The 16,115-nt window shown below is 37.1% G+C and overlaps 1 protein-coding gene across 1 annotated transcript; it reads left to right on the forward strand.

Annotated features, from left to right (window-relative positions):
- On the forward strand, nucleotides 9,867-10,805 carry LOC110259715 (olfactory receptor 5AN1-like). Its single transcript, XM_021085464.1, has one exon. It carries the CDS (start codon nucleotides 9,867-9,869, stop codon nucleotides 10,803-10,805), a length of 939 nt encoding a protein of 312 aa, XP_020941123.1.

Consider the following 16,115-nt stretch of genomic DNA (forward strand, 5'->3'; position numbering starts at 1 on the left):
AACACACTGTCTTTTTATATTTTGTGACTATTTTCCTCCAGTTCATCAGTTATATTCAAAGAGCATTTTATGTAAGGGAACTTTTAGCCATAACAAATTTGAATTGTTATATCATATTTTTCTTATTGTTTCTGTGTTGGTGTTATTTTTCAGAAATGTTTCCCATCTCAAGAGTATATATATGCTTATGTATTTATTTCCCTCATGCTTTTTACTTATAGGGAACCAGGTCTCACAGACCATTTATGGTAGAGTTTATCCTTTATTGATTTTACATACTAACTTTATCAGATATTAAATTCTTACTGATAACAAAATTTATTTCTTAAATTTCTATTTGCTCTTTTGACACATCTATTCTTACAAGAATAATTGTCAACATTTATAATACTTTCTGTTTTCTGAAAGTTCAAATCCTTTCAATTTTTAATCATTTCCTAAGTTTTCTTGGCTGTTACTATTGATTTTCTCTTTCATCTCAGTTTGGGTTATGGACAGTGTCGGGGTAATCTGTTATGAATCTGTCAGGGACCTGTAACATGCTGACTGTACCAGCGAAAAGTAGAAATATACCTTTGTAGTATTTAAGGATTGAAATATTTGCTTTGACTCTTGACATCAAGGCCCATCATAGGTTGACGCCAATTTTCAATCGACCCAGATGTTCTCAAATTCAACAAAGTAAATTGAACACACTTTAGGTGCTTTGTATCTTCATGGCCACAGCTCACTTGGCTTGCCTCTAAATGACGTCTGAATCTACTCCCGCCTAGAGGCAAAGCTACTAACTGTGTATAGGGCTGATGATGTCTCAGGTATTTCCCCAAAATTAACCCATACAACTCTGACACCCCTGGCATTCCTGTCCCTGGGCACATCTGTGAATCACGGTTATGTGTAAACCATCAGTGATAATAATAACCTACAGCTCTTGAGCAGGATTGTGGTACTGGCTTGTGTGCTGGGCATCCATATCCCATTTGCTTTATGGTTCGGGGGTTTTGCTGTGCTCACTTCGTTATGAGTAAATTGTGTGTTTGACCTACTGGGACATAAAGGGAGAGGGTATCAGAACTAAAACTTTTTTTTTCAGTGTTATTGAGATGGAATTGACATATAATAATGTAGACATTTAAGGTGTACAACATAGAGATTTGATATAAATATATATTTCAAAATGATTACCATCTTAAAATTAGTTAATGTCCATATTTCTTGCAGGTACAATTTCTTTCCTTGGGATGAGAACTTTAAAAATTTACTCTCTTAACAACTTTCTGTTTACTTGATTTTATTGGCATATATTTGACTTACAATGTTTTATTGGTTTCAGGTGTACAGCAAAGTGAATTAGTCATACATATACTTACATCCATCCTTTTTACCACGTAGGTTATTACAAACGATTGAGTAGATTTTCCTGTGCTATACAGTACGTTCTCATTAAGCAACTCTTTTCTATTGTAGTGTATGTATGTTACTCCCATCCTCCCCATTTTTTCCTCTCCACAATGGTTTCATCTATGGTAACCATAAAATTGGTTTTGAAATCTGTGAGTTTGTTTCTGTATTGTCAAGAAGTTCTTTCGTATCATTTTCATGAGATTCCACATATGTGATATCATATGATATTTGTCTTTCTCTGACTTTCTTCACTTTGTATGAAAATTTCTGGGTCCATCCATGTTGGTGCAAATGGCATTATTTCCTTCTCTTTTATGATTGAGTAGTTTTCCATTGTGTGTATGTACCACCTCTTATTTATCCATTCTTCTGTTGATGGACATTTAAGTTGCTTCCATGTCTTGGTTATTTTAAATAGCGGTGCAATGGACATTGGAGTGCATGTATCTTCTTGAATTATGGTTTTCTCTGTTTAGATTGCCAGGAGTGGGATTTCTGGATCATACGGCAGTTCTAGTTTGTTTTTAAAATAACTTCCATGCTGTTCTCTATAGTGGCTGCATCAGCTTACATTCCCACCAGCAGTGCAGGAGGGTTCCCTTTTCTCTGCACTTTCTCCATCATTTATTGTTTGTAGACTTTTGAATGATAGCCATTCTGACTGGTGTGAGGTGATATGTCATTGCAGTTTTGAATTGTACTTCTTTAATAATCAGTGACGTTGAGCATCTTTTCATGTTTTTTTTTTTTCCACATGTCTGTCTTCTTTGGAGAACCATCTATTTAGATCTTTTGTCCATTGTTGGGGTTTTTTGTTATTTTGGTAGAAAGCTCAATGAGATATGTATGTATTTAGCAGATTAATCCCTTGGTGAGCACTTCATTTGCAAAGATCTTCTCCCATTCTGCAACAAGAGAAGCAAGAACTGACAAAGGCCAAAATTATTAGAAGGAAATAACTCATAAAGATCACAGCAGAAATAAATGAAATTGAGACAAAGAAAACAATAGATAAGATCAATGAAACAAAAAGTTGGTTCCTAAAAAAATCAACAAAGTCAATAAACCTTTAGCCAGACTCACCAAGAAAAAAAGGGAGAAGGCTGAAACCAATAAAATGAGAAATGAAAAAGAAAAAATTACAATGGTCATCACAGAAATACAAAGGATCATAAGAGACTACTACAAGCAAACTATATGCAAAAAAATTGGACAACTAGAATAAATGGACATATACTTAGAAAGGTACAACCTCCTAAGACTAAACCAGAAAGAAATATAAAATATGAATAGACCAATCATAAGAACTAAAATTGAAACTATGGTTAAAGAATTCCAAAAAGCAAATGTCAGAAACTGGGTGGCTTCACAGGCGAATTCTGTCAAACATTCACATAAAAGTTAACACCTACCTTTCTGAAACTCTTCCAAAAATTGCAAAGGAAGGAATATTTCTGAGTTCATTCTATGAGACCACCATCACCCTGATACAAAAATCAGAGGATGCCACACACTGAAAAAGAAAATTACAGGCCAATATCACTTATGAACATAGATGCAACAGTCTTCAACAAAATACTAGCAAACTGAATCCAAAAATATATTAAAAAGTTATATCCCACCATGATCAAGTGGGATTTATTGCTAGAATGCAAGGGTTTTTCAGTATCCACAGAGCAGTGACTGTGACATGCCACATCAACAAACTGAAGAATAAAAACCATATGATCATCTCAATAGATGCAACAAAAGCTTTTGATAAAATTCAACACCTATTTCTGATAAAAAAAAACCTCTCCAGAAAGTGAGCAAGAAATAGAGGGAAACTACCTTAACATACTAATAGCCATATATGACACATCCACCACTAACATCATTCTCAACGGTGAAAAATTCAAAGCATTAACGCCTCTCAAATACACAATATAGAATTCCCAAGTATTGTCATTATGTTGTATATTACATTCCTAGAACTTATTTATCTTATAACTGGAAGTTTATACCTTTTACCACCTTCTCCCAATTTTCCCATTCTCTATCCTCTGCCTCTTTGGAACCACAGACTTGTTCTCTGCTTCTATGATTTTTTTAATTTTTTATTTTTTAGGGCCACACCTGTGGAATATGGAAGTTCCCATGCTGGGGGTTGAATCAGAGCTACTGCTGCTGGCTACAGCCACAGCCACAGCTATGCCAGATATGAGCAATGTCAGTGACCTATACCACAGCTCTTGGCAATGCTGAATCCTTAACCCACAGAGCGGGGCCAGAGATCAAACTTGTGTCCTGATGGATACTAGCCATATTCGATTCCACTGAGCCACCATGGGAACTCTGCTATGATTTTTTCCCCCACACACAGTGAGATCATACAGTATTTGTCTTTCTCTATGTGACTTATATTACTTCGCACAATGTCCTCAAGGTTTTCTAATGCCTGAAATACGTATATATTATGATTTCTTTATTCATTCAAATGTCTTGGCTATTGTAAATAATACTGCAGTGAACATGGGGCTGTAGATATCTCTTGTGGACAGTGATTGTATTTCATTTGTATATACACACAGAAGTAAAATTGCTGACTATGCAGTTCTATTTCTGGTTGAGTAAACTTCACTCTGTTTTCCATAGTAGCTGCACCAACTTACATTACCACAGCAGTGAACACATTCTCACTAGCATTTGTTATCTTCTTTTTGATAATAGCCATTATAACATGTGCAAGGTGATAGCTCATTAAGATTTTGATTGGCATTTTTCTGATGATTAGTGATATTAAGTAACTTTTCATATATCTGTTCATCACTTGGTTGTCTTCTTCAGGAAAATGTGTATTTGGCCCCTTTGCCTAATTGTTAATTGGGTTCCTATTAAAATTATTTTTGGTATTGAGTTCTATGTCTCCTTATATATATTTTTAATTCATGCATTATCATATATGTGGTTTGCAAGCATTTCCTCTCATTCCATAGGTCTCCTTTTCTCTCTTTTTAAAAACTATTTATTTTGCTGTGCAGAAGGGTTTTTTATTTGATACAAATCCAGTTGTTGATTTTTGAGTTTTTTTTTTTTTGCTTTTTCCTTAGGTGAGGTATTCAAAAAATCTTTGCCAACACCCATATCAAGAAATTTCCCCACTTGTTTTCTTCTAGGTGTTTTATGGTTATTGGTTATACAGACCCCATTATTTAAGACTCAGTTCCCTTCAAGTTAATTTTTTTGAGTGGTGTTAAAATTGAGGTCTAGCAGTCATATTCTTTTCATCTGAATATCTGGTTTTCCCTATACCACGCACTGAAGAGACTGTCTTCTCTCCATTGAGTATTTTGGTTACCATTGGCTTGAAACATCTTCCTAGGCTATCATTCTCAGCCTCTATTTTTAAAACTAAAATGAGTCTCTTGAAAGAAGCACATTGTTGCATATTGCTTTTGTATTTATTTAGACAGTCTACGTCTTTTGGCATGACAATTTAATCTGCTGATGTTTAAAATAATGACTGATAGCTTATGACATTATTGACAGATTGTTGTTTCTGTTTTATAGATTCATTATTCCTTGCTTCTTATCTTGCTGTCTTCTTTTGTGAAGTGATGTGTTTGCATAGCAGTATGCTTTGACCTTTTATCATAATCTTTTGAGTAGAAACTACAGGTTTTTCCTTTGTGGGTACCATGAGGCTTACATGAAATATATTTATAACATCCTATTTTAAGCTGATAACAATTTAACTTGGATCGCATTCCTACATTTGACACTACTTCATCCCCTGCTCCTACTTTTTATGTTATTAACACTGCAATTTACAAGTTTTAATATAGGAATTATTGTAGCTGTGGCTTTTCCTTAGATGTCTATTTTTAAAATTTAAATCAGCATAAGTGCATTACATACCACCAGTACAATATTAAAGCAGCTGACTTTGACTCTGTATTACACTTACCAGTGCAACATACACCTACATTCAAATGCTTATTTCCTTGTGAAGTACCTTCTAGCATTTCTTGGAAGGCAGGTCTGGCAGTGATGAACATCCCAGCTTTTCTTTGGTTTTAAAAGTTTTATCTCTGAAGGACCACTTTGCCATGTGTTCTTGGTTAATAGTTTTTCTTCCAATAAGAAAGAAAGGGCCCTCTCTTGACCTAAAAAATTGCTATTGAGAAATCAGCCCATTATTTTATGAGGGGGAGTTCCCTTTTAGGTGCTAGGTTGCCTTTTTCTTGTTCCTTTCAAAATGCTCACCTTTGACATTTAACAGTTTAACTATCATATGTGTCAGTGTCAGTGTAACCCTTCATGACACCTAGTTGGGGGCTTAGGGACCTCTTGAACGTGAATGTCTCTTTTGCTCCCCAGATTTGGGAAGTTTTTGGTCAATAATGACTTATGATTCTTTCTATTCCTTTCTCTTCTGGGAATACCAAAATGAGTGTATTTTTTTGTCTTGATGGTGATGGTGTCCCATAGTAAATCTTGTAGTTCTTAAATTTTTTTCATTCTTTTGTTTTCTTTGACTGAATAATTTAAAATGACTTATTTTCTATCTCACTGATTCTTCCTGCTTGGTTGAGTGTGCTGTTAAAACCCTCTATTGATTTCTTCAGTTCAGTCATTTTATTATTAAGCCCTAGGGTTTCAGGTTTTGTTTGTTTGTTTGTTTGTTTATGCCACATCTATGGCATATGGAAGTTCCTGGGCCAGGGACTGAATCCAAGCCCCAGCTGCAAATGCAGCAATGACAGATTCTTTAACTCACTCTGCTAAGCCATGGATTGAACCTGAACCTCTACAGTGACCAAAGCTGCTGCAGTTGTTTTCTTAACCCACCACCACATGGAGAACTCCTGCTTTTATGTGTGTGTGTGTGCACGCACGTGTGTCTGTGTGTGTGTATGGTTTCTCTTTCTTTGTTGAACTCATTTTGTTCATTTCGTTAATGCATTCTTTTCTTAATTTCTCTTAGTTGTCATTCTATGTGTTTGCCTTGGCAAAGAAAGCCCTTCTTCTAGATGGGTCATCTGGTAATGTCCTTGGGCTGCTGGGGCTAGCTTTTAAAGTCTATTTCTGGGTGAGAACACTGTCCATGTTCTGAGGTTGGGGAGAAGATGCCAATGGTTTGACACAGTTGATAGGCTTTCTGCCTTGGTATTTGAGCCAAGGGTGGCATTAAGAGAGGCACAGCCATTGATTGGGCTCTCTGCTCACATGCTACTGTAAACAGGGTTGTAGGATGGGTTATGTACCATTCCAGGTGCATTGGTAAGTTCTTCTAACCACGTAGGGCTGAAGGCTCTATTCAGCAGTAGTTCAGGCTAGCCTTGGCTGGGCATGGTGACAGAACAGGCCCCAACACTGGCCAGTCTCCATATTTGGGTAACTCCACAAGTTTCCTGGCCTGATGGAGCCACTAGCTTTGGTCTGCAGATGGGCAGAGCCACTGACTGGATACTCCACTCACATGCTCCTGACTTGTGTAATTTTCTGAGTGTTCCTGCCATGCTTCCTGTTGGGGTAGTGCTTGAGGATAACCTCAGTAGTAGGGGGGATTATGAATTAGAGATGCAAGAGAATAGGCTTCAAGGATATCAAGGCTTACTGTATGGAGTCTCATAGCAGGCAGAACTGCTGCAAGCAGGAACTCAGTCTGCTCAAAGTACTAATTATTGCAAATCCTGTCCCTCTTCTCTGGCACAATCTGATTCCCAGAGGTCAAACTCCATGGATTACCACATAGCTTCTGGGAAATGAGACTGGAGTGGGCCTCCTGAGCAGTGACACATAACACTGGGGGAGCTGGATGTCCATATTGGCCTCTTTTTTCCCACTAAAGAAAGCATAGGCCAAGAGGGGTCCTCTTGGTGTAGTATTGTGTTGTATAGCAGAAGGGCAATGCAGTCAAATGTACTGGTCCTCTCCCCTTCTAATGTGGGCCTTCTCCCTCTCTGTGGTCTAGGGGTATGCTTCTGCCTCATCCCTGTGTTTTAAGATTTTTCACATCGTTATCTTGTCTGTGAATAATTGCTAATACATGTATATTTTTTGCCCTTTTGGTGCTGCACCTGTGGCATGTGGAGCTACAGCTGCTGGCCTATGCCTTAGCAACAGCAACGCCACAAGAACACCACAGCAATGCCACATCTGAGCTGCATCTGTGAACTACACCACAGCTCAGGGCAATGCCAGATCCTTAACCCACTGAGCAATGCCAGGGATTGAACCTGAAACCTCATGGGTCCTGGTTGGATTCCTTTCCACTGTGCAACTACGGGAATCCTGCAAACATTTTTTTTTTGGTGACAGGAACTGAAGTCAGGAATGACCTATGTTGTCATCTTGATTGTATAACTGAGAACTAAGTCTCTAAAGTCTGACCTTTCACAGAGTATTACACTGTTTCCCAGGATGCAAAATATCTTAAAATCAGGACAGGTATGGGGGCCAGTAGTGAGTTCTTCTAGCATCATTTTGGAATTGTGTGTATAAAAACTTCCTTAAGAAGGCTTATTTCATAATTTAATTGGGCATCCATTCTGTGTATATCAGGATCATAAATCAGATGTAATTTTGCACATCATTTTGGACTTGATGTATTGAATATATTTGTATAAAAATATGAGAAGTTATTATTTACAGTGTAATTTTTTATAAGTAAAGAAATAATTTTTAGGGAGTTCCAATTGTGGTGCAGTGGAAACAAATCTGTCTATGATCCATGAGGATGTAGGTTTGATCCCTAGCCTGATTCAGTGGGTCAGAGATCCAGCATTGCCATGAGCTGTGGTGTAGGCTGCAAATGTGGCTCGGATCCTACATTGCTATGGCTGTGGCATATGCTAGCAGCTGTAGCTGCGATTCATTCCCTAATCTGGGAATTTCCATGTGGCATGGGTGCAGCCCTAAAAAAGCAAAAAGAGCAAAGAAGTAATTTTTAAATTTTATCTAGATGACCATCATGGAGAGTAGAGCTTTTTTTTTTTTTTTCTTTTTTTTTGTCTTTTTGCCTTTTCTAGGGCTGCACCCATGGCATATGGAGTTTCCCAGGCTAGGAGTCCAATCAGAGCTACAGCTGCTGTCTATGCCACAGCCACAGCAACGCGGTATTAGAGCCAAGTCTGCAACCTACACCACAGCTCACAGAATGCCGGATCCTCAACCCACTGAGCAAGGCCAGGATTGAACCTGCAACCTCATGGTTCTTAGTCGGACTCGTTAACCACTGAGCCACAACGGGAACTCCGAAAGTAGAGCTATTTCAAATGTTTCCTTTTCTTTTGTTAATGTGGTGTATGACATTGCTTGCTTGTCATAGGTTGAAGCATTCCTTTGACCTTGTAAGATGTCCAACCTGATCATGATGTGTGATCCTTTTCATATATTGTTGGATTTGTTTTGTTAATTTTGGTGACACTTTTTGCATCTACATTCATCAAACATATTGGCCTGTCATTGTCTTTCTTATAGTGTTTTTGTCTGATTTTGGTATCAGATTAATAATGGCCTCATTGAATGAATTTGGGAATGTTTCTTTAAATTAAATTAAATTAATAATCTGTCTAGATGGCTATCTGGGAAAGAACATCATTTCAAACTTATTCTGAAATGATGCACTTATGCTTTACGATTGTAAAGCAGAAGTTCTATATTGAATTATTAGAAGCCTCTTAAAAACTTGTTATTTCAATCAATGACATCATCTTTATATTTGTTCTCACAGGATTTCTATTGTCATTTCAACATTTTCAATCAACTTTTAAAATATATCTTTTTTTCTGAAGTTCAAATTTATTGGTCAGAGAACAGCTGAGCTGTAGGACAATTACTTTTTTTGTTGCACTGTGTAAATACCATTCTATGAAGTGTAAAATGATAAAATTCAATAGTGGATTTCAGGAAGACTTTGAAGATGCATGTTACATATAAAGTTACAATAAATATGCACAGGGAGGGACAAAAGTTACCATAAAATAAGCCTTTTTTTTAGGGGTCCTGTGGCATATGGAACTTCCCAGGTTAGAGATCAAATCAGAGCTACAGCTGCTGGCCTATGCAACGCCATAGCAACAGCAACATAGGATCCAAGCCACATCTGTGAACTACACTACAGCTCACTGCATGCCAGACCCTTAACCCACTGAGTGAGGCCAGGGATTGAACCCACATCCTCATGGATACTGGTCAGATTTGTTACCACTGGGCTACAATGGGAACTCCTCATAAATCTTTTAAGTTTAACAAGACCTCATGAAAATAACTGAGAACCTGAAGCACTCAGAAGGCATTTCTTAAAATTCTAGATGAAAAGCTAGGGGTTTTCCTTTCAGGACAGTGACACATTTGCTTTTTTCCAGTGTTCAATGGAGGAAAAATATGCCACATATGAGAACTGTAATGTTAACCATTTCACCTGAGTCAACAATGCGTTCTCTTGTCTTTTTTCTAATTTAAGGAGCACCAAGCCAATGATTAGGGGAGGAAATACTACAGAGATCACCTCTTTCATCTTCTTGGGATTCTCAGATTTTCCCAGAATCATAGCAATGCTCTTTGTTGTATTCCTGGTGATCTATATGACAACCCTGACTTGGAATATGTGCCTCATCATCTTAATAAGAATGTATGCCCACCTCCACACACCCATGTACTTCTTCCTCAGTAATCTGTCCTTCATTGATATTTGCTATGTGAGCTCCACAGCTCCCAAGATGCTGTATGACTTCTTCCGGGATCAGAAAATTATCACCTATGTGGGTTGTTTCGTTCAGAGTTTGGTTTTTTCGACCATGGGACTGAGCGAGTCTTGTCTCATGACAGTCATGGCTTATGACCGCTATGCTGCCATTTGTAACCCACTCCTCTACTCATCCATCATGTCACCCTCTCTCTGTGGTCGGATGGTGCTGGGGTCCTATGTGGCTGGACTCTCTGCTTCTCTGACCCAAGTGAGTGCCATGGTTCAGCTCCACTTCTGTGGGCCTAATGTCATCCGCCACTTCTTCTGTGACCTGCCCCAGCTGTTAGTTCTTTCCTGCTCTGACACGGTCTTCTTACAACTCTTGACTATTGTATTAACTATGATCTTTGGGATAATAAATTCCCTAGTTATCATGATCTCCTATGTCTACATTGTCATCTCCATCATGAAGATCACTTCCGCTAAAGGCAGGTCCAAGGCTTTCAACACCTGTGCTTCTCACTTGACAGCAGTTACCCTCTTCTACACCTCAGGTATGTTTGCCTATTTGAGTTCCAGCTCTGGCGGTTCCTCCAACTTTGACAGATTTGCCTCAGTCTTCTACACTGTGGTGATTCCCATGTTGAACCCTTTGATATACAGTCTGAGGAACAAAGACATCAAAGATGCCTTGAAGAGGTTGCAAAAGAGGAGAAGGTATTGCTGAGGTCACAAATTCTGAGATATCCAGCATAGTTGTTGTGTTGGAATCCTCATACACTGTAATATCTTACATAATAAGATTCAAATGGAATATAACAAAAATCACTCTGCCTTTCGATTAGAAATTTTTAATTTGATAAAGATAATATGCCAAAATGGACTGACAGCTGAATCAAACCAAAAACACACAATATTTTTTTTGTTAGCCATTTTTTTATTACTCAATGAATTTATTACATTTATAGTTGTACAATGATCATCATAATCCAGTTTTATAGGATTTCCATCCCACAATATTTTCAAGTCATGGAGGATCTTTATTTTCATCCTACCATCATTCTACTTTCTGTTCCTATGAGCTCAACTCTTTTAAATTGCACATGTTAGTGACATTATATAGTACTTTTCTTTCTCAGTCTGGCTGATGTCACTTAGCACATTTCCCCCAGGTTTCATCCATATCACCACAAATGACAAGACTGCCTTCACTAACAAGTCTGAATAACATTACACTGTATGTGTGTCCCATGTCATTTATCTACTGAGGAGCACTTGGGTTGTTTCCAAATCTTGGCTTTGTGATTAATGCTGCAATATACATGGAAGTGTGTTTCTGTTCAATAACCCATTTTTATTTGAATTGGATACATACCCAGAGTAGAAATGCTGGACCATGTGGTAAATCTATTTTTAATTATTTGAGGAATCTTCATAATTGGAGATTATGTATTGGATTGGCGATTATGTAATTGGATTAGCTGTAGTAGCTAAACCAATTTATATGCCTACTGACTATAAGACTTCTCTTACCTTCATATCCTTATCAACACCTGTGCTCGCTCTTTCTCTCTCTTTTTTTTTCACAAAACAACCCTTTTATAATGCAAAAATTTAAACACTGAAAAGTAGAATATTATAATAACCCCCTTTGTGTCCATTATCCAGTTTAAACAATTATCAACTCATAGCTAGTCTTTTTTTTTTTTTTTTGTCTTTTTTTTGCTATTTCTTTGGGCCACTCCCGCGGCATATGGAGGTTCCCAGGTTAGGGGTCGAATCGGAGCTGCAGCCACCAGCGGACACCAGAGCCACAGCAACGCGGGATCCAAGTCGCATCTGCAAGCTACACCACAGCTCACGGCAACGCTACTGAGCAAGGGCAGGGACCGAACCCACAACCTCATGGTGCCTAGTCAGATTCGTTAACCACTGCACCATGGCGGGAACTCTCATAGCTAGTCTTATATCATCTGTACTCCTACCCACTTTCTCCCACTTTCACAGATTAGTTTGAGGCAAATTCTAGACGTCATAGAGTTTTATCTGCAAATTTCAATATGCTTTTTTAAAGGACAAAAACTTTCTAAAAATATGTAATCTTAATGTCGTTTTCTCACCAACAAAATAATAATTCTTTAGTAGTCATTAGATGTCCAATGTTCAAACATCCTCTCCTATTTGTCACAAAATATTTTTATAGTTTTTATTTCTCAAATCAGGATTGAAATACACTGCAGTTGGTTGATATATATTTTTTTTTCTTTTCAAATTTTTACCAGAATCTGGGAGTTCCTGTCATGGTGCAGTGGTTAACAAATCCGACTAGGAACCATGAGGTTGCGGGTTCGATCTCTGGCCTTGCTCAGTGGGTTAACGATCCAGCGTTGCCCTGAGCTGTGGTGTAGGTTGCAGAAGCAGCTCGGATCCCATGTTGCTGTGGCTCTGGCGTAGGCCGGGGGCTACAGCTCCGATTGGACCCCTAACCTGGGAACCTCCATATGCCGTGGGAGCTGCCCAAGAAATAGCAAAATAATAATAATAATAATAATAATAATAAAGCTATTAAAAAAGAAAGAAAATAAATAAATTTTTACCAGAATCTTTGTTTACAAGCTTCTCATATAGGTCATACATTTGTCTTTCCTTCGTACCATCATTAGGATCCGAGGCAATAGGACTGAGTTGAAACAAGATTAGAAAGCACAGAGATATGTCTATATGCAGTGGTAGTGATAGCTTATGGTACCAAAGATATTTAACTTTTGTCTAAAACCACTTCTCTCTGTTATTTCTTTTTTTAAAAAAAATTTAAAGTGTAGTAGATTTAAAATGTGTTAATTTTTGCTGTACACTAAAGTGATTCAGTTACACATATATACCTACCCATTCCCATACAGATTATTATAGGTTGTTGAGTAGATTTCTCTTTGATATACAGTAGGTTCCCAATGACCATCCATTCTATATACAATAGTGTGTATATGACAGCCTCAAGCACCCAATTCATCCCCCCACGCTCTACCCCCTGCTGTTCACTTTTGGTAACCATAGATGTGTCCTTCCTTCCTTTCCTTCCTTCCTTCCTTCCTTCCTTCCTTCCTTCCTTCCTTCCTTCCTTCCTTCCTTCCTTCCTTCCTTCCTTCTTTCCTTTTCTTCATTCCTTTCTTTTCTCTCTCTCTCTCTTTCTTTCTTTCTTTCTTTCTTCTTTCTTTCTTTCTTCCTTCCTTCCTTCCTTCCTTCCTTCCTTCCTTCCTTCCTCCTTTCTTTTCTAAGTCTGTGATTCTGTTTCTCTTTTGTAAATAAGTTTGTTTGTATCATTGTTTTGGTTCCTTCATATTGTGATATCGTATAATATCTGTCTTTTTTTGTCTGACTTCACTTTGCATGGTTATCTCTATGCTCATTCATACAAGATCTTTAATGTAAAAATTATGGTTTGAACAAACCAAAATCTGTAGTAAATTCAAAAAAGATAATGAGAGAAGAATCTAAGCATACCACTATACAGAACCAGGAAATTATGAAGGAAGAGAGCAAGAGAAGAAGAAAGAAACAAAGGAATTACAAAGCAGCTGGAAAAAGATTAACAAATTGCCTAAATGGCTAAATCTTTCCCTATCTGACTTATTTTACTAAGCATAATATTTTCTATGTCCATTTACATTGCTGAAAATGGCAGGATTTCATTCTTTTTCATGATCGAGTAATATCTACTGCAAATCCCACTTTTAACAATGTATAGATCATCCAGAAAAAATATCAGTAATGAAACATTGGAATTAAGCTACACTAAAAAAGATGGACTTAACCAACATTTACATAGTATCTGTTTAAAGAAGCATATCTATTTTTTAGTAGGGCCTATGGAAGATTTTCTAAGATAGAGCATATGTTAGGCTACAAAACAAATCTTAATAAATTTAAGAAAATTGAAATTGTATCAAGTACATTTTCTAGTCTTAAAAGTATGAATCTAGAAATCAAGTACAAGAAGAAAACTGAAAGATTCACAAATATGAGGAGGTGAAACTGAACACCATAGGTCAAGGAAGAAATAAAAACAGAAATTAAATCTTGAGGCAAATGAAATGGAAAAATAGTATATCAAAACTTATGGAATGAAGAAAAATCAGTTCAAAGAAGGAAGCTCACAGAAAATAATGCCTGCATTAAGAAATAATAAAAGTAATTTAAACACCCTAAATTTATAACACAAGGAACTAGAAATGGAAAACTAAACTAAGTCCAAAATTAGAAGAAGAAAGGAAATAATAAGGATCAGGATGGAAAAAAGATAACACAGAGTAAAAATACAATAGGAAAGAATGATGAAACTAGGAGCTGATATTTTTAACTGATGAACAAAACAGACAAATATTTTTATTAGATTCATCAAGAAAATAAGGGAGAGGACTGAAATAAATAAAATTAGAAAGGAAAGAAGAAACATTAAAACTGGTTGTGAGGCTGTGGCCGTGCTGGATCCTTTAATCCAGGGATAGAATCCACTCCTCTGCAATGAGCCGAGATGCTGCAGTCAGATTCTTAACCCATTTCACCAGTGTGATCTCTTCCTTCCTCCCTCCCTCCCTCCCTTCCTTTTTTCCTTCCTTCCCTCCCTTTCTTTCTTCTTTCTTTCTTTTCTGTGTCTGCAGCTTGCAGAAGTTCTTGGGCCAGAAATTGAACTTGAACCTCAGCAGTGACAACATCAAATCCTTAATCACTAGGCCACCAGGGAACTCCAGAATAGGTTATTTTTTATTGGATTTTTTTTCCTGCCAACACTTTGAATATATCATTCAACTCCCTCCTAGCTTGTAGGGTTTCTGTTGAGAAATTTGATGAAAGCTTAAGGAAGATTTCTTTGTAGGTTACACTCGTTTTTCTTCCTTTCTGCTCTTGGTGTCCTTTCTTTTTCTTTGATTTTTGACAATTTTATTACAATATGTTATGGAAAAGGTTATTTTGAGGTTATATCTATCAATTTGTGAATTTGGATGTCCATATCTCGCCCCAGATTTGGGAAATTCTTGGCTCTCTTATGTTTAAATAGACTTTGTGCCCTTTTCTCCATCTCTTCTCCTTTGGGAACCCCCATTCTTTTAATATTTGTGTTTCATGGTATCTCATAGATCGTGTAGGCTTTCTTTGTTCTTTTTAATTTTTTAAAAATTTGTTCTTTTCTGAATATGTCATTTCAAAGTCCCTATTTCGTGTCTCACTAATACTCTTTTCCCCTTGGCATATTCTGCTTTAGATCCTCTAAATTTCATTTTTTATTTCATTTATTGAATTCTTCAGCTCCAGAATTCTGTTCAATTTTTTTTTATGATTTCTACTTCTTTTTTAAATTTCTCATTTCGCTCATGTATTTTTTCCTGATATCATTGAGTTGTTTTTCTGTTTTCTTGTAATTCTTGGGTTTCTTCAAACCAGCTATTTTGATATCTTTATCAGATTGACTACAAAAGTCTGTGTCTTTGTGTTCAGTTACTGGAGGATTATTGCTAACTTTTGGTGATGACATATTTTCTTAATTCTGCATGTTACTTGGAGTTTTGAGTTGCTGCTTTTGTATGTGAAGTAGCAGGCACCTCTTATCTTTACTTATGTTTTTGGGTGGGAGACTTTCTCATTGGTCTTGGTTATAACTAAAATTTTCTCCAACCTTGTATAAATACACCATCTCCACCCTCTTGCTTCCCCTTGCAATTGATTTCTTAAACTTGTAGTTATTTTTTCATTCTTACAGCTTATGAGGTTGGCTGCTGACAAACTTTCTTTTGTTTTCTACATTGTTGCAATATTGCTCAAGTTTTGGATTTTCTCTTGCCTACAGGACATGGTCCAATTTTCTGAGTGTGTTTATTATTTACTAGAGTCAATTATCCTGCCACACTTGAGCATGTGCACAATGAGCTGGCACAGATTTGGGGGACAAGTGAGTTTAGAACACAGGGCATTGCGTTTCTTCCAGACCAGGTGTAGGGATCCTTGGTCTCACAGCAAGTCATGAAAACCATCAGCAGAAACA

The sequence above is a fragment of the Sus scrofa genome, chromosome 2, assembly GCF_000003025.6.
Source record: "Sus scrofa isolate TJ Tabasco breed Duroc chromosome 2, Sscrofa11.1, whole genome shotgun sequence".
Classification (NCBI taxonomy): Eukaryota; Metazoa; Chordata; class Mammalia; order Artiodactyla; family Suidae; genus Sus; species Sus scrofa.

What these genes read in the sequence shown, in the direction of transcription:
- LOC110259715 (XM_021085464.1), top strand. Translation starts at nt 9,867, where the DNA reads ATGATTAGGGGAGGAAATACTACAGAGATCACCTCTTTCATCTTCTTG.